The sequence below is a fragment of the Cyclopterus lumpus genome, chromosome 22 (assembly GCF_009769545.1).
Source record: "Cyclopterus lumpus isolate fCycLum1 chromosome 22, fCycLum1.pri, whole genome shotgun sequence".
NCBI lineage: Eukaryota > Metazoa > Chordata > Actinopteri > Perciformes > Cyclopteridae > Cyclopterus > Cyclopterus lumpus.
This window is the reverse complement of record NC_046987.1, coordinates 16814263-16837426: the sequence shown is the minus strand read 5'-3', so window position 1 is coordinate 16837426 and position 23164 is coordinate 16814263. Positions and strand designations below refer to the sequence as shown.

General features: G+C 40.2%; 2 protein-coding genes across 2 annotated transcripts; both read right to left on the bottom strand.

Moving 5' to 3' along the window:
- Positions 1-10: 10 nt before the first annotated feature.
- Positions 11-7163, bottom strand: mavs (mitochondrial antiviral signaling protein). The gene is made up of 5 exons (XM_034525405.1): positions 7033-7163; positions 5261-5383; positions 4511-4691; positions 2025-2590; positions 11-1556 (listed from the first exon to the last, which is right to left on the bottom strand). The coding sequence occupies exons 2-5, from the start codon at positions 5381-5383 to the stop codon at positions 855-857; spliced, it is 1572 nt and encodes a 523-aa protein (XP_034381296.1). The 5' UTR covers positions 7033-7163; the 3' UTR covers positions 11-854.
- Positions 7164-16331: 9168 nt separating this feature from the next.
- On the bottom strand, positions 16332-22033 carry LOC117751603 (G-protein coupled receptor 151). The gene is made up of 2 exons (XM_034563535.1): positions 21923-22033; positions 16332-17462 (listed from the first exon to the last, which is right to left on the bottom strand). The coding sequence occupies exons 1-2, from the start codon at positions 22031-22033 to the stop codon at positions 16332-16334; spliced, it is 1242 nt and encodes a 413-aa protein (XP_034419426.1).
- Between the last annotated feature and the right edge of the window lie 1131 nt (positions 22034-23164).

The following is a 23164-nucleotide window of genomic DNA, read 5'->3' as shown; positions in this document are numbered from 1 at the left end:
TGACTCAACATTTGGACATTTGATATTTAATTGTTCCATAATGGCAATACATTTCATATACAAAGCATATTTGCAGCTCAAATATCTTGTTCTTTTCTGAAATTTATTATGTTGACAATGCTATTTACAATTAAATGTCATCACACAGAACACAAATTCTCAAACGTGCTTCTATTTAAAGGAGTTAATGAAGCTACGGAGAATGTCACAATTAACCCTCTATGGTTTTACTGGTATGCTATTTAATTATGCAGTGTTTAGCTGACTGATTCTTTGGGAATTGAATGCTTTGGTACGTTTTTGAGACATCCGTTTATCTTAAAATACCTATATAATATATACAAATACAAATAAATACAGACAGTGCACTAGCCATCATTTACAGAGTGTGATGCCGGTACTCTTTCTTCCACAGTCCACATCCAGTAAAATGCAGGTCCTTTGTACACTAATCTTTACCGGATGACAGACAACAGTCTTATCTTAAAAGTGCTTATCAGACAAGTGAACATACAAACATTTCTATCACTAATACGCAGCTTAAGTGTATCATAACATACCACATATTTATGCAGCAAGTGCATAAATGACCTGGGATCTCAACCCCAGTTCCATGAAGTTCCATAACTAAAATAAGAAGGGCAGGTTTGGTTTTTGCTGACTACAGCAAACTTCATGCTATATTCAAAATAATAAAAACATAATTAATGACATGATCAAAGGTCGGGCAAATCAGCTCATATTACTATCGGTAATTATTAAACAGCTGCCTCTCGCCTTTCCAGTTACGACAATAAGGCACCATAACCTTAAGAACCTAATTCTCTCTTCCTTTAAAAAGGTATTACATTCCCTTATTTCCTAAGCCTCCACGCCAACAGCAGTGCACAGACGCCCACTCCTGCAGCTGATAGAATGTACTTTGTATTAGCTGGCGGGGTGCGAGAGGTCGTCTTCTTCTCTGAATCCTGCAGCGTCACCGACTCTGGTGAAATATCAGCGGGCGCAGGCTCAGAGGGGGGGCGGTCCTCACTGGAGGGGGTGTTTACACTCTCCTTGGTTGCTTCACCGTTATAGAATCGAGCTTGTTTTGGGCTCTGGCCGTCGAGGTCAAGGATGGACGGCTCCTCGGACACGTGCACCACATGCGTCAACACCCGGTGCATCTCCAAACCCCGACAAGGGGACTCGTAGTGGTTTTCCTCCGGTTCATTGTGGTTCAGAGAAATGCCGTTCTCCTGGCACGGCAGTGCGGACGCTGTACTCACCGTGGTGGAGCTGAAAGCGGAGCAAGAAGGAGGTTGGGTGGAGGTCACGGTGTCCGGTACAGAATCGCTCACTTCCAGACGGCCGCTGTCACCGGAGTAAGGCTGCACGGGGGCGCTGGGTGCAACGACAGTGGGGCTGCCATTATTTGGTGGGTTGATGCTGATGAGTTGGCCGGGCTTGCTCAGATACACTTCGTTGTCATCACGGAGAGAGGCGTCTATCCCAGAAGCACCCGGCAGTGGGGAGGTTGTAGCTGTAGTTTCTGTCTGTGGGCTGCTTTCAACGACCTGCAAAAGAAGTTTAGTTATTAAAAAAGAAGCTGGTGTTTTTCCTCTCTCAGGTACGTGAATGTTGTTTGAAAAGACATAAACTACTAAAGCTTCAATTTCAATGCTATTAAAATGGTGGTTAATCGTTTGAGAAGATAAAGAAATACACATTACAGACTCAAAATACACCAGAATGCAATGAATCTACATCATGAATATCAGTGGGTCATTGGAGGAAATGTAGGAAATCAATTAAAGGAGACACTTAGTTGTAATAGGTAATATTTACCTTATCTTATTGGTAAAAACTTTAGGTGAAACAAAAAAATAATAATCTGTATTCTATTGTAATAATGACGTTTCAGTCCTCAGACCTTCACCAGGTAAAATTCATGAATTCAGCTTGATGAAGATTTGACGACCAAAACAAATAAAGTGTGTAATAGAGGCATAAAAGTCTTTAAATTAACATATTTTGGTATTCACCTGTGTGAACGGAGGTTCAGAGGTCTCTTCAAGCTGCAGGACAACAGCTGGAGGGGTGGTGTCCTGGACCGGAGGCCTCTCTGAGGTGTCTGTTTTACACGGGGTTGGTTGAGGTTCGGCCACGTGGTCGATCGATACCTCGCTGTTTTCTGCACTTTCCCAATCAGGGATCACCCCATCACCACCAGAGATATCCTGGATGTCTGATTCTGAGTTTTCTTCCGGCTCCTGTTGGGAGGTGATCTCCCTCTCAGGCGCTGAACTTGTAGTCGCCGGAGTGTGTGGACTCTCAGGGGACGCGGGAGGTGTTGGTGGACGGGCTGCCACTTCAACCTGAGTTGACTGTGGAGGCTCAGGGACCGGCTCGGGGGGAGAAACAGCCTCAGGGACTTGTGGCTGCACGGGGGTTTCCAGAGGGGCTGAGGCCCGGGCATCCAGCTCAGCCGGTGGAGCGACAGCAGCCTGACTGCTTGCACCACTCTCTGGGATGGGCAGACGACCGGCAGGTGGTGCTGGATGGACGTGTGCGCTGACGACAGACGTTGGAGGGGAGCTGGGGGGGGGATCTAGGGGGAAGCAAACAACGTTGTCACTTAAATCCATTTTGAATGCATGTGACTGAAGCTCCTGAGGGGCTAGCTGACTGTAACCATACAGTAATTCAGTTATCATTTACTGGAGCTTCCAACAGCAGAAAAAAACAGCTTTCAAGTTCACAGGAAAAGCAGACATGAGCTGTATACATTTATCTATTTATGTTGATTTATTGTTTTTATATTGTCATTAAGATCTAGTATATGTCCTATTGGTGTATTTATGAATGTGAATGTATTGTTTTTATATATTTTAAATTCCATAAAAAGATGTGATATATGTCCTACATGTGTATGTATTCATGTGGAAGTAAGATTTTTATATTGTTATATGTGCATTGTTGTGCATTCCCAGGGACAACAGATGAATCTGGTGTAATGTATGTATTGTATACTGTGAACTAATACAGAAAACGAATGGATGAAAAATGCAGCAGATTATTGCTTGAAGCATTTTGTTGAAATTACACAAAACCTCACGTTCAATATATGATTTTATAAATCATACTCATAATAACATTAGTGAATATAAAATGATAATACAAGTGATTCCTCTCACACATTGCACATGCACTTTTACCCTCAGAGGGATGTCATAAATAAAAAGACATCAAAGAAATGTGGACAGCAAGTCTTTTTAATGCAATTAGAAAGTTGACTGCATCCTCCTTATAATTTCATAAAACATCCAGATGTTTTTTCTGTATTTATGATTTTCTTTTTTTTAATCATAGTTTGTTGATACTGTGTTTCTGCTGTTTGTCATAAACATTGTCTTATGTTGTCATTTGTATTTTCATTTTAATGCTGTGTGGTGAAACCGGGGACAAATTGCCACAATATGGTCAATAAAGTTCATAACGAACTAAAAACCTTATTACCATGTGCATGAAGTTCTTCCTTCAGTAAAACATGACTTGTGCAGGTGTTTGAAGCTACTGACTTATCTCCACTGTTCAGTATGTTACTTACAGATATCCCAAAAACATACACAACATTTCCCAGGAAATGTATAAGTCTAGGATTTTAGAATCTAGAGTTTCAAGTTCAGGTCAAGATGGTCACCACTCTCTCACACGTCTCTCTCACAACACAGTAATCTCTGAAGGTCACACAGCTGTTTTGCTTCGACTGTATAAATGAGCTTATAAAGCTCCGTAAGTCACATGCTCGTCTGTTAACTGTCCACGCAGAGGCCACTCAATTTGATGTTGAGTCCACACACTCAACCAAAAAGTGCAGATAATAATGAAGATATTGTATATTAGAACCACAGTACGACTGTTTGGCCATAAACACCTATTATAAACAAGCGAAAATTCAATGGACTTAGCCTGAAATGTAGCCATTGCTGTAACAATGAGATAACCTGTACCACCATCAAGTTATTAGTCAAAAAATGATTGGCAGGAGATTGGATGACCCATTCCTCAATCAAACTCTTGCCGAAGCCAGTCGAAAACATCTTTTCCATCCAGAAAATCAATTTTTCAATTGAATAATACTCTCCATTTCTGATATAACAGATGTTATTGCAGCATCTACACTAACCCACATAGGAGCCACCATTGTTGAGAGCCACCAAAGAACAGTTGCCTCTCTACATCGTCTCAAACACACCTAAGCCCCGCCCCCAACTCCTCACAGGATGCTGATTGGTCAGTGCTCTGGCTTACGGGACACAAACGCATTGCTTGAAGCCTGACTAAATGGATTTTGGTCTCTTGAATTTGTTCAGGGGTTAAATACTGCATTCCTTTATTATCTTATATACGACTTTGATCACAGGAACCCTCACAAATATTTTGATAGAATTAGTTTGAGGTAGTGCTTAATATTTTCTCACCAAAAGAGAAAAATACACAGCGCTAGATACTTGACCTGAAGACTTACTGTTGCTGCCTCTCAGCATGTTGTATTCTGCTCTAATCTCTGCTGCTAGAGTTGTCTGCTCACACGCCTCGAGTGCATCGATGAACTGCTGCGGCCAGTTTTCTCTTCTCTTCAGGCAATCCAGAAGAAGCACCATGCTGTTGTAGTTCCCACACATTTCTCTTTTTGCCTCTATGGTTTCCTAAAATGAGATTAAAAAAAAAACATTTGAAAAAAAACACTGTACTTGAATTAACTGATGATTTTCAGTGAGTTTGGTTGTTCAAAATGTCATCAGTGGTAATAAACATTATAAAGGCCGAACAATAACCCAAAAAAATGTTCTGATAGGATGAGATGTTTTATCAAAAACAAAATGCTGGCAGATGTTATTTCTAGACTCAATGGTTTATATAAATATTGGCCAAAATAAACCAGTATTGGTCGGGCACTAATGCTAACAGAGCTATGTCATGCCTGCTTATACTTGTACTCTTAAAGCTACTATTTGTCACTATACCTGACAGTAGTACACAAGACCAAAAGCAGGTTCCCCTGACTCCTTTTAAAGCTTGTAATGGCTTATGTAAGATTCTACCACACCATAAGAAAAACAACCAATCAGAGGCGAGGAGTCTGTAACGCAGCTGTCAATCACTGAGCAGGGATCAAGCTGATCAAATAGGATTCATGATTCTGTTACTACAAGGCCTTTTTCAATATCAGTCAAGCAAATCCCCGCCATAGTGCTTTAAACCTAGTGAAACTCACCTGGTCGTGAGGAGTCAAGCAGGGCAGATGGATTATTATTTCTCTCACTTTCACCTTGCTCACAATGGCCCCCATGTTCTGCCGCAAGTACCCATTGTACAGCTTGTCATTGATAAATGACATCTATGAAAGTGGACAAAAACACAGAGAGAATAAAGATTGAAAAACATTTTGTTTTTTAAAATATAGTTTCTACTCCTGATATCTACGCTTTTTCCATGTGAGATGGGAAAGTACGCAAAAAAAGACAATACGGCAACCGGATCTTTATCATCTGCAATGATCACAGAGTCCCTTATTCTGGACTTTTTGCTCAGTGAAACTGAAAGTGAATGTGAAAATGAAACATCCTGCAATTTTGTAGGAAAAAAACATTTCCCTTTCGTTACAGGTTACAAGAAACACTTTTTAAACTTTAAAGTGTAACTCAGTCTGCACAGCTGCAACTCTTTTCTTCTCTATTTCAAGGTTGCTCTTGTCTGGCATACGAAGAAGGTGAACAGGCCCAGACTGGTCACTGATTAATCACCTCCCGACTTGTGCAGCATGAACATCTCACTCCATTCACACCCACACATTCTTATGGCTGAGCCGGGGTCAAAATATAAAACCTGAGCGAACTTGTTTTGTATTGAATACAATTTAAATCCTTCCCTTTGTTTCTATCTAAACAGTCAGGTGAAGTAATCTGTGTGTGTGCATGTGTGTGTGTGTGTGTGTGTGTGTGGGGGGGGGGGGGGGGGGGGGGGGGGGGTTGTCAGGATTATCTGTCGTCACTGGTATTCTCAAAATGGAGCAGTACCTTCCAGTTTAGTGTAAACATGGGGAACCAGCGATCAGGAATAAATGTCAGAGGCACAAACCAAAGATCAAAGTCTTCCTCAATGTATCATTAGCCCTCAAGAGGCCGAGGTTTACCTGACACACACATGCACACACACACACACACACAACATGTCAGGTCGATAATACAGCAAGTTTGTGGGTTTTATTTTCAAGCATGGCTCTCAGTGTAAAGTGATGAGAGATTTTAGATTACCAAGGCAAGGGGAGTGGTGTGAGAGATGAGGGTGGGGGCACCTTGGCAAGACAGCCAATTATGCAGAGCTGAGCCAAGTGAATGACCTCTACACTGGTCGGTCATGGCAGTCCCTTTTTCTTGCCAGTCTCCTTGGCTTTTCAAGGGTCAAATTTCATGCAGAACAGATCTTATAAAATCTCTCACCTCAGTGCTTAAAGTCTTATTTAAAGTTGCAGGGACTTTGCGATAGTTCTGATTCAAAATAACTTTATTGTCCAAAACAGGAAAACGGAGACATGAAGTTAAAGCAGAATTATTCAGATGTATAAACTTGCATGAGGAAATAGTTCAAGTTTTCCAGTAAACATATGATTAAGAAGGGAGGACCAGGCTGCACACAAACAACAAGGACAATAAAGACTGATAACTGCCTGTAAAAAATTAAAATAATTTTCAAGCTTCTTTTTGGGATAAAACAATTGCAGGTTTGGAAGACAAAAACAGGCCTCGTAGGAACAACAAAAACGACTTAACTAATGTTGGTAAATAAAGCCAGCGAACATGAATTGGCATTAAAAAGTCAGCTAACGTTACTTTAAATGAATAAATACGACACCACCGAGATGGTGTCACCGCTGTTTCCAGAGTTGACTAACTACTCACACAACACTCAACGAAACACCGATTCTATGTTATAACACACGTAATAGAGGTTAAATTGTCGTAATGCCACATGATATATAGCGCTCACCTTTCGTGTTTTGGTGCCTCCGCAGTTCGTGACTCCACGTCAGAAGCTATTCCTGCTCTCACTAAAACCTGCGCTGTCTTCCTCACGCACATCTGCGCAGCGGTTCTCCCCCAGCTCCCTGTCCTCCATCCCCATTGGTCGAGAGCGCCGTCAATCAACTCTTGGACCAATGGGATTGAGGTCAGGCTATAAAGAAGGCGAGGCGTGCTTAATCGTGACCCTAAACGTGACTTTTTATTTCCTGTGCTGGGATGGGATGGCAGCAGAATTAGATTGGATCTAGACTTCTGCTTTACATCTGTCTTTAATCCCTGATCCTAATCCCTTCACACACACACACACACACACACACACACACACACACACACACACACACACACACACACACACACACGCACACACACGCACACACGCGCACACACACGCACACAAAGGGGAGGGGAATACATGTTTTATTTATACATGAAACAGAAGATATATGAACATTACAATTGTATTTCTTCATGAAAAAGCTGGTATTCAACAGCAGCCAATCCAGGAGCATTAAAACACACTGTGGTGGGATGTAAGTATAATGTTAGTGTCCTAAAGTACACATTTGAGGCGTCTTTCCTCTTAACTACATTTGATTTCATCAAAAACACATGATGATCTTTTAAAAATGTCTAATTACAGATTAAAAGTATCTGCATGAGATAAAGCTCCCCTGCAACCAACTTTTCAAAGTAAACCTTTTTCAGCAAACACTTAGTAGTGTAGTGAAGTATAAAGTACCATGAAATTGAAACCTCACTTTAGTACAATACTTCAGTTAATGTGATATTCCACCATTGCTCATATTATTATATTAGAGCTTTTATCATTATATATGCATATTTTAGTATGCAGCACAGATTAGAAATGTACTAATCCGCCTTTAATCATGATTAATCTGCATGAAACAACTATGCGACCTCTGTGGCAGCATTTGTTTATTTATTTATTTGTATTTATTCGTAACCTCAACATTAATCCATACTTGGATTCTCTGCGTAAACCCCCACGACGGCTGCCTTTGGAACCCGTGAGAGCAAAACATAAACACTATACTGGCATTTATTCCAGTAGAAGACAGGGCCAACATATACATAAACATAAAACGTTTTTTGTGTGTTTCAACTATGTTATATTATTTTTGTTGTTTCTTTAATATCATCATTTATTTTGTCTTATAATTGTCTGATTTCTGTTCTCAACCAGGAACACACCTTATTACTGAAAACTTTCTGTGTGGTTCTTTATTAAAGACTTTACGATGGAAACAAGATAAGATTCAATGTATTGATTTGATTAAGGGAAAGTGTGTAATTGAGAGTGTAGAGTGTGTAAAGGGGGAAATCAATAAGTGAGGCAACAAACAAGTCTGCTGTAGTCCAAAGATCTGCTGAATAATAAAAACACAAGTTACATGAGTTTAAATTATGGCTAAAACACAAGTTTATAGCACCAGAGCAGCAACATGGTTTATGCTCATTTCGAAACACAAGGCGGCGCCACTTCCTCACTCGCTGAGTCAGCAGTGTGTAATCCTGTTCACAAAGACATCCTCTGAATAAAACGAGCATCCACTGATGTGCATCAACAGGAGATCCGTCTTTTGTGTCACAATAATCTTATTTAATGCAAGAAGCAAGTTAACAACATGAAAAGGGTCCCATGTGATCTGAATTACTGGAGGATTATGGGAAGGATAATGACATCAGGCAGGCTGTTAGTTCATTATATCGCAGGTTTGTCCAACAGGGATTAAATGGGCTCAATGTTTGAGTGCACTTCTGGGATGTAAAGTTTTTTGTTTTTTGAATCCTTTATCATGCAAACGTCCCTGTAAATACTTTACATTATTCACGTTAAATGCATTGCCTCAAGAAAGAAAACTACATCTATCATGAGTTATGATGCAAAGAGGAAAAACCCCGGATCACAATGTTTTGACTTTGTGCTCGACACAAATCTGATTCTTTAGCAGATTATTTGGATTTATATTCTGTTTGACAATTGACAGTTTCTGTGGGGAAAGTGACCAATGGAAAGAGATTAAACACCTGAATGACTTTTGTTGATTGGACGTCAATCTACCTCAGTTTATGCAAAAAGGGTACCAAAAAAAAGGGTTTTGCCGCTTGACCCATAATAGGCACTACAAATCTGAATCTTTTAGCCGCTGATATTTTCATATTGACCTTCAACTTGTGACGGTAAAAATATGTTCTTTGTTCTTCTCAATTCTTATCCAAGACATTCACACGGTTTCTTCGTTTGTCGTCATAGTGGGCCCTGGAGGGGGGTGCATGTGCTTGTATAAATCACGATGTAATACAATGTATGAATGAAGAGATTTCGGCAGCTCACTGAGATACGTGGCTGTTGAACCCTTTTCCCAGCTTGCAAGCTTGAATAAACGGAAAGACAACTTTGATTCCTTCGGAGACTCTGTTTGTTGCAATTCAATATTTGAACCACAACTCTCCACCTGATCAAACATAGAAATCTTCCACCACAACTTGGTGTCAGAAGTGAGATCGTTTGAAGCTCCATCGGGACTCCGAGGTCGTCCGGGTTGGGATCCCTTCAGGATACATCAAAACTGATTCTGCCCCATACCTCATTAGACAAGGAGAGAGGGGACCGGCTTCCAGAGAGACCTGATTGACTTCACAACGATCCAAAACAAAGAAGTAATTTCTTCAATCCGGGTAAGAAGTTGATATTCTAAATTTCAAATTGATTTTAATGCAAACAGGAGAAATACAAACTCTGTTTAGTAATTAGAGTCTCTAATGATGATAATTTGTCTTAACCGGATACTTAAAATGTGTATTGATCAATAAAATAAGTGTAACAGGTTTCTGGTCCATCATCATCCACATTTCTTTTTACTTGGAAGATAGGAATGATTGATACGTTATCGTATTTAATCACGACCTTGACCAACAAGGAAGATAGGAATGATTGATACGTCACTTGGATGAATATTAATTTGTCTAAGATCGTATTTAATCACGACCTTGACCATAGAGGAAGATAGGAATGGTTGATACGTTAACGATTGCACTTGGATAAATATTATATTTGTCTAAGATCGTATTTAATCACGACCTTGACCATAGAGGAAGATAGGAACAATTTACGAACTAACGATTGCATTCAGACAAAACTCGTATAATTGCGACCTTGACCTACGTAATCGATAAAGAGTATACTCCTACCACACCTGAAAGATGGGTGGTACACAGGGAAAAAGTAAAAAGGAAATGAATCCTCCGGAGGGTCTTATTGTGGGTGTGATGAAACAGAAATATGAGGATGAATCTTTAGACTGTTTGCCTGAGTGGACAAAAGTGTTTGGGTTTCCAAAAGATGGTTTCTTTTATTAGAACAAAACTGGGGATGAAAAAAAAAAAAAAAAAAAGAGGGGAAAATGTCTTTACACATTACTGGAGTAACGCTTTATGTTTTTAACCTCAAAACAAAACATTTCCATTAAAAAGTCTGGTTGCCGCTCAGATGTGCACATCCCAGAGATCTCCAGTCAATAAAACCACGCGGGCGGTGCTCGTCTGTGACATCTCCTTCCGTGCATTCCCTTTTGTTGTTTCTGCATGTAAGGTGGTAAATCTCTTCTTTATCATTTGTCTACATTATTGTTCAACTTCTTTTGTTTATTTTTTAACTTTACTGAACTAAATGTAAAGCATGGCACTGCCAGACGAGGGTCAGAAGAGACAGTCTGTGTTTAGAAAAGCAAAGTTGTTACTTTTATTATATTTGATCGGAGTAGACACTAAACAACACAAAACCATCTTTATACGGTGAATCCCACCCTCTAACCCTCCTCGCAGCTCTTGCTGAAACTATTAGAGAGTTTCATTTGGTCTCAAGTCTGCTTCAGACCTTTTCATATCTTGCAGGGCAATCATTCCTTTGCGAGACGATAGCTACAAATAAAGCCACAGCGAGAGCCTGAGGCAACATGAGCAATCTATCACGGTTGAGTGGGGAGAAAAAACAGCAGCTACATCTCAATAAAAGAGCAGGAAGGTTATGTTTTCAGAGGCCTTTAGCTTTAAAACTACAGAAAGAAAAACATGGAGTCATAATGTACACGATTCTCACGTAGCACCACGTGTTTCAACTCAGGCTTTAGTATTGGTTCAATGTATATAAAGGATTACAAGTAATAATGTTACTATATTAAATATTATATCATTGGATTATTATTACTGATGCATTAGCGGGAGCAGGAGCTCATTTTGAACTATTACACTTTTCATTATGGATTAATCTGCTAATTATTTTCTCCATTAGTCGACTGATTAATTGAGTTGTAGAAGTTCAAAATATTGTTAGAAATGCCGTCACAATCATTCAGAGCTGGTCCAAAACCGTATCATTATTTCAAACACATTCAAATGATTACAGTTATTAAAAGGAAAAACAGCAAATCTTCATTTAATCATTTAAGAATCTGTAACCATGACATATTTTGCATCTTTGCATTAAAAATGACTTGGAAATGTTGTGTAGTTTAATCATTCGAAACCTCTTGATATATTTTGTATGCACCAATAATATGTATGGAAAATAAGAGTACAAGTATAAAGTGACATGAAAAGAGAAGACTCGAGTCACACCTTGTTTTAATTCCCTCTGCCGATCCAACATGACTGCTTTTTCTTTTTATGCAAGTTCAGATCTTGGTTAAAGTTCGTCAATTCAGTCTTCAGCGGCTGTCTGTATGAATGATGAATGAGACGGCTTTCATTAAATATGTGCACATTAAAGGAAGCTCTCTCATGTGTAGAAATGAGGCCTTATAGACTTCCCCCCCCCCCCCCCCCCCCAGAGGCAGTTTAATTTCTTTTATGCCGGCGTAAAGTGAACCAAGCGTCGTGGCTGCACTACACAACAGCCTATACTGCTTTTTAAACACACTGCACCTCTGAGAACATTACACATCTGAGACCAAAGAGTTGGATGCGCCGTGTGAGGGGTGCTTTGTGAGCGGTGTTGTGCAGTGACATGGACGAGGAATCACCCAACAGGACTCAGATAGCACTGGGTGATAATAAAAGTGTGTCAACCTCGAAAAAACCCAGATCCTCTGCTGAGCGCATACAGGTTGTGTCAGCCTGAAGTGTCTGTGATCTGGATCCTGGATGTAGCTTGCACATGCACTAACTCCTTCAGGGTCAAAGGTTGGATCTTTTATTGGGGTTTTAACCTGATAAAGGCAGCAGAACACCACCAGCAGTGGAGAAAAGTAACAGTAACGTACATTTCACTTTTGTCCAAGAATTGACCGTTTACCTGGATTCTTCTGGAGAACTAATACCGTTAATAAATCTTCACCAAATCAACAATATCAATAATATAACACATGAGGAGGTGTGGTGGAAAATGGCCGCGCTGTACACCATAAATATTTGATTCGAGCCAGCGATAGTGATGCATGAGGGAAACAGCTTATCCACATTTATCCATCTAATAGTCTATTCATACAATATAAAATGTATACAGGTTTTAATTTCTCTTGATACTTGAAGTACATTTTATGTTTACAATACTAATACTTTACATTACTAATACTTCAGTACAAAAACACGTAACTGAATTGACTGATCACCGTCTGGTTAGTCAAGTCCTTGAAAAGAGAGAAGCCAATGCGGAAGTGTCTTGAACTCGCATTCCCCCTACTGGCCATCAGGGGGCGACTCCTCTGGTTGCAAAAATAACTCTTGTATAGAAGTCGCTGAGAACATGACTCTACTTCTCACTTGATTTATTACCTCAGTAAACATTGTAAATATGAATTTATGTTCTCAATCGTTAGTTCAAAGTCTTCTTTAACACAGCAAGATGTTCATTTAGTAAATGGTGGTCCCATTTAGAGATAAATATACCATAAAGCTGATAATGATTCACGGCGGGTCTACCTTGTGATTGACAGGTTGCGACCCAACAAGAGCCGCGTACGGCGTCTCTACGTCGCTTCTCCGCCGCCCAAATATGGTCAAATGCCAAGATGAGCTATACCATGGAGCCACACTGTCACTAACTGCACTCCCTGCATTAATATAATGACAAAAAAAAGGGTAAACAGTCATTTTTTTAAGGATATATCCAGGATATAAAACTCATTCAGCGGCTAAAACAGCCTCAAAATATAAAGATAGGAGCTTAAGGCTGCAGATCACAGTGAAGAAGTGAACCATCACATCACCATGGTGATCGAGACAGAAGACGATGAAATTAAAGAACTCTGATCCTGTAAAGTCGGGCAGGTTTTTATTCAATGGGATGATTGTGGTGGAAATTAATGTTCCGTTACCTTGTGAGAAATCAAAAGTACTTCATTAACGAGTTTACAAGTAACCAACCATGAGCTAAAGTACAAACAAGTCATGAAACATTCATGAATGGAACATCTCCGAGCCTCCAAGCGAGACTATCAGAAATTAGTGCTGTCGTTCAGTCCAAGATCTCCGTCCTTTGTACGTTTACAGAAGCCCAGTAGAAGAATAGCTGTGTTTAATCTACTGGGAGATGATAGGACAAGGCCGTCTCTCTCTCTACCGCCCCGGGCCTCTAGAATGGATCATGTCTGGCTTGAGTCCACTAAGATAAACCCCCGGACATGTCGGTCGTCTTTGGTGTCCCGTCACCCAACCTTTGAACCTGTCCGAGTTCCTTCAGACACATGTACATAAATGGCATATCAAAGGAGTTGCACAAGCTATTACATGTCATTTAGCTGACGCTTTTATCCAAAGCGACTTACAATAAGTGCATTAAACCAAAGTCCAAAGTCAGAACAACAAGAATCGAGAAAGTACAATTTCTTCAATAATGTTAAACTACAAAGTGCTATCAGTAAGAGACATTTAAGTGCTACTAAAGTGCTACTACGGCGCTACCTTCCTTATTCAAGGTATAGTCGAAAAAGATGTGTTTTTCAGAAGACAAGAGTTAGGTTTTTTGCCCCCGACAATGATCATTAGAAAGCAAAAGCAGCATGTGTTTACATACAGCTCGGTACATTATAATTTCTTCCCTTGGAGGTTACAAGCCCACAGTTGTCAGCAGCACAGTGTCTTAATATTGAAGGAGAGATGTGGGTGAATTTATTTAGTATATTTAGTATAATAAATAGACTCCTTGATTGGCTGAGAAAAAGTAAAAGATGTCTGTTATTCAGTTTCTGATCTGATGGGGAACTTTATAAATACAGTGAACAATAACAATGAAAAACCAAGTGACCCAAGGGCAGACATTTGGAGACATTTTGAGACATTTGGAGACACGGTTCATTGTCAATGAATAAATTATGCGCCGGAGCACAATCATGATGAAGAGCTTTAGAGGCTTGTTTTGTTTTCTTCTCTTTGACCTATAACCTTTCTTTTCACTCAGGCAGACTAAAATGTCAAATCTGCTGGGGCGTCGGAGCCACAGGCGGCAGCTGCTTTACTGGTAAACACACAGACGACTAAAAGCAGGTTTCTTTTCACGAGCGCTGAAAGGTTAGACTGTTGATGCAGGTCATGTGGGCTGGAGCTGCGCAGCTGACCATCCTCTCTATCTATTACATTTATATCTGACCAAATCTATTTATATATCAGGAAACATTGGTTTGAAGTCCCTGGCTTCTTATTTTCACCATGTATGTAAAAATGAGAATACAACGTTTCTACAACACAATAAATCGAAATGAACTCAAACTAAACTTCGGTGAAGACTCAGAGACATTTATATCACTTTATTTCTACTTTGATTTATTTGTATTGTGCCTTTATTGTGTTGTAAGTTAATTGTTGAATACAAACAATGTGAAAAACATTTATTTGTAACTTTACTTCAATCCATTCATCAGCTACAAGCTATTTATTAACATACAATAAATCCTTTATAACACTTTATAACACTAAAATATAATTATAAGCAGATATGAGGATCTTTTAAAGTGTGTATTAATGTATTTACAACCCTTATAATAAACACTTTACTTAAACTGCTCCTATCTGTCGTCTATAAGCAGTATTCATATTTAATAAAGGTGTTATAACACATGGTGTTGTATGCAGATACATGTTTACATACTTCTACATCTCGGTGGGAAATGCTTTTGACTGTTTTCTACAAGTTTAGTACATTCAATTAGAATAGTAATGATGCAAAATATTATTAACAAATAGATTATTATATATATTATTATAGACTAACCTAGAAGTATTTAAAGTAATTACAATTAACTCCATATTTTCCAGCTGACACATTACAATGAAAGCAAACACTTTATTACAGAAGTAACATTGATGCCATTCTGCATAATGAGTATATACTTCTACTTTTGGTAACTTAAGTATATTTCCTAATGTTTTTGGACTTTTACTTCAATATCATTATGAATGCAGGACTTACATGTAAGAGAGTATTTCTGCGCTGTAGTATTTTTACTACATCTGATCTGAGTACATCCACCACTGCTAATGCATTATGGGTAGGATATGGTTTAAACATCACTGAAGTCCAACTCCCTGGAGGTACTTTAACATCTAAACTGTGAAAATAATACTGCATGATGCACTTGTATGGCAACTTGGCTGTTTATGACTGAGACGTCATTCATGCTGAGGAAGAATAAAGACATAAACATTGACCAGCTTGGACACCACTTACTAAAACGGGCAAAATGTCTCTTTCACTGAAATATTATGATTGACCTAAAACATGCAGCTGGATTAGTTGTGATTTTAATATAGAGAAATGATCTCTGCAGCTCTTCTGAATTAAATGGAGAGATTTGATGGCCGAACTGTATTTGATCCGTGATTAAGGTAGACTCAATGATTGTATAGCCTTTGGAGAAGAAGAAAAAAAACAGAGCAGTCCATATTTGTGAATGTTTTAATATCAATGTTATGCACCACACGTACACAATCACAACTCACTCCTCGATGCGTGAGTGGATATTTACATTGGCTCCGTGTCACACAAACCTCCTCTAATAAAGGTGTTCTACTTTACAGTGCACCAATGCTGCAGGCAAGAACAGATATTCAAAATAGAAACATGTGTTACATCAAAAAACATGATAGTGTATAAGTTTATTTTACATCTAATTAAGCTCACGACAGCAAACAGCCGTTGAACGAGGGTCGATCTGCACTGTGGGTCAACACACTAGAAACCAGCTGAGAACAAGTTGAACTCTAGGAAATCAATAAAACAATAAAAAAGACACTTTCACATCGGATTCACTACAACATCTTCTCCTCTCTCTCCCACGGAACCGGATCCTGCTCCTCCTCGACGTGCGTATTCCTGCGCCCTGTCCAAAAGTGCTCCACATCTGGGAAGGTCTTCTCCTGCTCCTGCGAGACCGCGTTGACGACGGCGTTGGCTCCGACTTCTGCTCCGTTCCCCTCCGTTTTTGGACACCTGACGCTGCGGATGCGTTTTCTGCAGGTGGCGAGGAACCAGATGGTGATCAGACCTTGGCGCACGTCGTCGTACATGGTCATCAAGATCACCGGAGAGAGGGAGCTGCATGCGTAAAGAAGGATCTGCCCGAAGATGATTAAACCCACGGGAGGTTTGTTGTGCCCAAGCCTGATCCACGTGAATGTCCCCCACTCCGGCAGCAGCATGAGGCCGAGGGCGCCGCTGAGACACAGTAAAACCAGGGTAACTTTGCTCTGGTGCTGCGGGCTGGGTGCGTGGTTCACCGCGGTGTGCAGCGCTTTTGTGTAGTAGGCAAGTGTGAAGATGACGGGCACCACGAAGGCTGCAGTTGGATAAATCTTGTAGAACAAACTCATGAAGTCAGACGCGCACTCCGGCATTTTAGAGACGCAAATAGTGTCGCGGCCGTGCGGCACCAGAGAAGCGAAAAGCATCTGAGGGATCGGAAACATCATTGACACAATCCAAATGAACGCCAGGGCTCCGTGGATCCACGTCGGGCTGTGGAGGGGCCCCGTGGCGGTGCTGGGCACCAGCGTGTGTTTGGCTCTGGTGGTGACTGCAAGGATTAACGTTTTTGCAATCACACAGGAGTGCTGGAACCAGTCCGTGGTGCTGCAGACAAAACTCCCCAGGGTCCAGGTCTGCTTGTAGTAGGTGACGGCGCGCACTGGGGCGCACAGCAGCAGGATCACCAAGTCCGTGGAGGCCAGAGAGGCGAGGAGCGCTTTCACCTCGGAGCCCTTTCCGTTTCTAAAGTCACGGATGAAAATCAGCAAAACGAGCAAATTCCCAACCGCCCCGGACACGCAGATCCCGATGAGGAGGACAGGTATGGCCGTCCTGGTGTCCTCCCCCTGGAGAAGTTGAACTCCTCCGACGAAATCAAAAAAGGAAACATTTGCTGTTCGATCAATAGCCATCTCCTTCCAAGAGACGTTAAAGTTCGAGCTCCTCGAAGTTGGGGGAAGAAGAAGAAGAAAAATAGCAGTCAACAAACGAAAGTAAATGTTTTGGTTTCTTTCGGGTTCCACAGATTTGTTCAGGTTCCTGGAAGAAAAGGAGAGGCAGGAGGAGCTGTCCAGGGCGCCGCGCTGCTGAAAACGCTGCTGACGGGGTCGTGATCGTATCAGCAAGTGGGTGAGCAGGCTGGCAGGTAGGCTATTTCAAGTGCTGCCATTTAGCATCGTCAACCACCACGTCATGTGTTATCAGTGTGGCTCCAGGCTGCAGCCAGCACCAATGTGAGCGCAGCGTGATGCGATTTACATAAAAAAAACTCGGAGGGATCCCGGCTGGTGTGGCGTGTCAGAAATATGTCAATGTGCCAACATTATCTGACTCCTTTGGATATCTGTTATTTATCTCTTTAGGTTCAAATGTATCAGGTGGAAAACAGGATGTGACCTTTACTGGAGTCACTGGCCAGTAACTGACATTCATAGCATTTATTTGGCATATGTAAAGTGTTTACATCACTTATCATATGATACTGCAAAACACTGTAATGTCTTCATTAGGGACAAACTTCCCTTCAATACATTTTAAATAGTCTTAATGCTGTCTCAATATATGAACATCATCAGAACAAGTAACGCCTCACATTTCCCATATGCAAACTGAAAGAAGTGTTCTTTTAAGACACCTCAAGTTCAGTCAAGGCCAACCATTAACCTTTTACTTAATTAAAGGAATCACCATCAACATGCCATAGGTCAAACGGAGAAGAATAAACAACACCATCGGTATTAAGTCTGTTACGGCTCAGTTACAAGCCGTTTTTATGAGCAACTTTTGGCACCAGATCTGCCTTGTGATTAATCAGCTGATATCATACAACATGTGTTAGGGGCCATTTAATAACATCTATTGTGTCCAGTTTATGTTTCCAATGTAAAATCATCAGCTCTGTACACATTTTAAACACAGTTCTTTAACAACATCAAACGTTCTCTTTCTCTGTTTATTCGACATGCTCATGTTCCAAAATGAATACAAGCAGATCAGTTGTTACCAGATTTTAAAAGACGTCCGTATTTATTTTAAACGTGGGGCTTTATTGGCACACATATTGTGAACAGTCCACATGACACCTCTCCAGTGAACTGTTGGTCTGCTGAACCTTCTGGAAAACATATGCATTTGACTTCACAACATTTAGTTACTGCAGACGCGATGTCTTAGAAAGTAAGAAAACCAGTGAGTATACGTAATAATGGAATACCAACCAACATTATTATCAAATAAAAAGTAAGGATCCAAATGTTCCCTTCCAATAAACCGATTCTGAACCTCTGGGAATCTGCTGATGGAGATCTGATACCATATCTCTTTTCCCTAAATGTACCTACATGTACCTCCTTGCAATGATTTGTTTTTAATAAATAACACGAGGGATCGCTGTGGCACATAAAACTGAGTTAACGACTTGCTGTGATCTAATGAATGTGACTGATAGAGGAAACACTGAATTTTAATAATAACATTGAATATCAAACTGTATTTAATGTGGATTACGTTAAGTCATGCATCAGAACCACAAATAAATGTTAATGAAACGTAATGTGTTAGAGGTATTCACACATTCAAATATTTATGGTTGAAGTGAAAAACGAAGTGGCAATTGAGGCTCATTATCAGTCTTTCATAGTGCATGAAGCAGACTGTACCACACAGTGAGGTGTGTTTACTTGACTTGAAGAGCATCCGGATAATGAAAGGGAGGAAGGGTGAGGGTGTGGGGGGGGGGGGGGGGGGGGGGGGTTGTACGTGGAGAGGTGAGGGTGCCCACTCAAATGCTGTCACCTCTTCTAAGAGAGTTGGTTGCTAGGAGACCGGAGCCACCATCACAGTATGGGGTTAGGAAGATGTGAGGCATCATGAAGTAGTGCAAGATATATGGACGGATAGAGAGGCATTAAAGCGACTCTGGAGCTTCAGACGTAATGAATGAATAATAACAACGCTGTGATTGCAGAGGGGGAAAAGGCTTTGGTGATATTTAGAGGGATAATGTAATAGCACATGCGGGGATGCAGCAATCAGGGATAATTTATGTTATGGACTTTGTAAGGCTTAGAATACAATTAATTGTCAGTTCCCACTGATTTTGCTTCTATAAGTGTAACACACATGTAACACTCAGTTCTGCATTTCTTTACACAACATCCACTTGTAATATTCCAGTGTCCCCCTGCAACATATTTCTAGAGTCATAATTAGTCACTTTCATGCAGAGAGGAAGCCTCACTGAACACGATGATAAGCTAAATTTAGCAGAAAACAAAGTAACACTAAGCATAATGTGTTAAAACAATAGTATGAACCATTAAAAACAATAACCATGAAACCAATATAAATCATATAAAGACATATTTAGACCTGAAAGGTTGGGATTATCCCAAATTAAAAAAAGATAGATCAAAGTGTTGGCCAAATTGAACATTTGTCCTAATGGTGGCGCTAGAGGAAAAGTTAGTGAATCAAAGAAGTCATTAGGATTTATCGTGTGAGGATCATGAATATCTGTAAAAGAAAAATGTTCACAACCCATCTAATAGTTGTTGAGATAGTGACATTGCCATCTCTATACTTATTGGTCAAAATCCTGAATGAAACATCCTGAGTTGGATATTTATGTAAGTAAAACCGGTAAGAGGAGCATTCAAAGATAGAGAGTTGTGTATCATTTGTATAACAGTGATATCTGACGATATTACAAGTAAAAATGTTGCCCATATTTAGCATGTTTAAAGAACATAATGGGGCCTAGTACGCTTGCCTGAGGAACCCCATAATTAAAATCAAATGAGATACAAGACCTCTTTTTTTCTAAAGTCTATTCATTAAAACGAGGTGATACATTCTGTGTCATGCTGTCCTAAAGTCTTAAAGAATGAGGACAGCCACTTCACTGGAATCAACATAAACTCAATCATTATTTTATATAAAGCAGTTTAATAGTTCTGGTTAGTCCGATAGCCAGACCGGAATCTTTAGCCATGCTAATTACTTTGGTTTATTTGATAAGGGACAGTGCACATTAATAAAAACATTTCTGTAAATGTGCCAGAGTTAGCCAAGAGGCTATTTTTCATCTGTAGTCCCGAGAGGCAGATGTCACAAAACAAACCTAAAAACAGAGATAAGTTTACACATACAAGGTTTATACACTATTGGCGTTTTTCAAACAATAAATAGAGTGAGAATATTAGTATACGTAGTATCATCATTCAGGAGACTCTTAGACATTGTCAAGTACTAACAAGACATGCAACACGGAGGCTCACAAATTCAAAACATACAAAGCAAATAAAATCAGAGACAACTGGCGTCTTTTAGGTTGTCCACAATGTTAGTCCAAGCTCAAATGTCTTATTGACTATTTGATGGATCGGTTACACTTGTGGAGACATTCATGGTGCCCAGAGGATGACTCCTGACCAATACGGCCTCCCTGGCTGTAGTCTCGCTATAAGATATTTTGTGATTCAATGAAACAAATCACGACCAATTCAAAAACTCTATTCGTGATTAAGAAGGTGATCAAATTACTTGAAAATCTTACCCGTATGAGGTTTTGTCATTCTGTCAATCATGACAGCTATTATCCATCAAAAGCTGCATTCATGTGTTTTGATTTTCTGCCCTGTGTCATTTTAGTAAGTAAGTCAGTTTTCTAAATGGCGGCAGTCTCATCCTGGAACAAAACAGTTTCTCAGCGGGGTCTTGAAAGCATGAAAGAGACTTCTTTTTGAATCGTGTGTGCACCTACGTGTATTGTGTGCTACTTCGGTCTTTTTTCTTGGGAAACAACCCAGACCCACTGAGATACAAGAGCAAATGACCATGAGTTGTTGTTTTTTGTCATCTCTGCCTCCACCACTCCAGCCGAGACTGAATCAGTATTGTGTGAGAGTGGGATCCCTCACATTCCCCTGAGGCGTTTACAAGGCCAGAGAAGGACAAAATAACCCGAAAAGAAGAAAAGGAGAGAGAGGGGGGGGGGGGGGGGGGCACAAACAAAAACCCAGAGCTACGTAAGAGCATATGAACTCAGTAATGTTCCCTTTGGAGATATTCCAGAGTAGAAACAAAGATGAAGTACTTTTCCGACCACAGGGATATCTACCCTGAAAAGCAAACCTTGCCATGGTACATTTCGGTCCCAAATCCCTTGATGCAGAAAAGGCTTTTAACGGTATCAAAGAAAACAAACGCAGGTTGTTGTTGTCATTAGCGTCATTCAGAGAGATCAAAGGTAAAAGGGTTTCCCCAGGTAACCGCAGACATGAACCGCGTTGTTATTGATGTTATTGCTCAGAAGTGGAGAAGCGATTAGCAATTTGTGGTTAATGTGGCGACCTTGTTTTACATGAAAACTGACTGATTTCAAGTTGCCCAGCGCCATCGAACGCAGCTCGAGATGGAGAGTGATGGCCGACAACCTATGGATGGAAACCACTTGACTTGCAACGCTGCTTGTGACTGTCTTCATGCTTCGGTTAGCATAATAAATCCTCTCGAACAGTTTTGATTTTCCCTGCTCGTGGGAATAAATCTGTGTTTCCGATTTGTGATGAGCTGCGAGACAAAATGTCTTTATCGTTTGGCTTGTTTGTTTCAGGCATCATGCAAAGAGATAAATGACCCCCTTTAGCAAAAGGGCAGACTCCCGCCTGCAAAATAGCAAATAATTAATGTCAGGCTTTTTTCTTTTTTTCTTTTTTTAATAGTGCATGTGGGAGGGGGAGCAGATGGAGGCTTTTCTCTTTTTTTCTTCTTAAATCATAAATACATAAAAAGCAAAGACATGCGCAACTGAAAACATGGAATCAGTAGACACTGTATAGATTATATGTTTAATGTTTATTACTCCCATCAACTGCTTTTTAATGATTCGCTACTTGTTTCCTCTTTTTTTGAATGCAGATTAATATCCCCTCTATATGCTGCTACCTGCTGAGCCGGCCTGCTGTCTGCCACCGTGACCCATGAAAGCAATGCAAAACAAACAGTGGTGGAAGGGAACTAAGCACTCAACTACAATTATCAGACTATTTTACTTTACATGCATGCTTAACCTTAACCTTTTACCTTGCTTCTATGTAGAGCACTTTGTAAACCCTGTTTTTAAAGGTGCTATATAAATAAATGTATTATTATTAACATTAATGCTATTTTACACTCCAGAGGGAAATATTGAACTTCACTTCACATTTGAAATCTTTAGTCCGTTTTCAGAATAGTGTGTTACATAATAAAAACCTCTGATTAGTTTGTAAGCTATGATGCATGGTCATTGTTTAATAACGACCCAAAGTATAAAGAAATGATCTCTGACACAACCGGCTGCAACATTAAACGATTCAGGATTAAAGATCAAAGGGATTTATTTGCCACGTGCTCAAACAATGTGTGTGTGTGCAGTGGAATATAATGCAGGGTGGCCTAATGACTGTGCTAAAAAAGACTGAAAATGACAATTAGAAAAATAAACACCAACAACATCAAATTCAAAAGCTTAAAAGTGTTTAAATATATGTAATAACAGCCTGTTTTCGTATAAACAAACCCTGTGGCGTCTCTTTCTAACACACTAAGTAGCTCAGCGTGTCAGGATATGCTC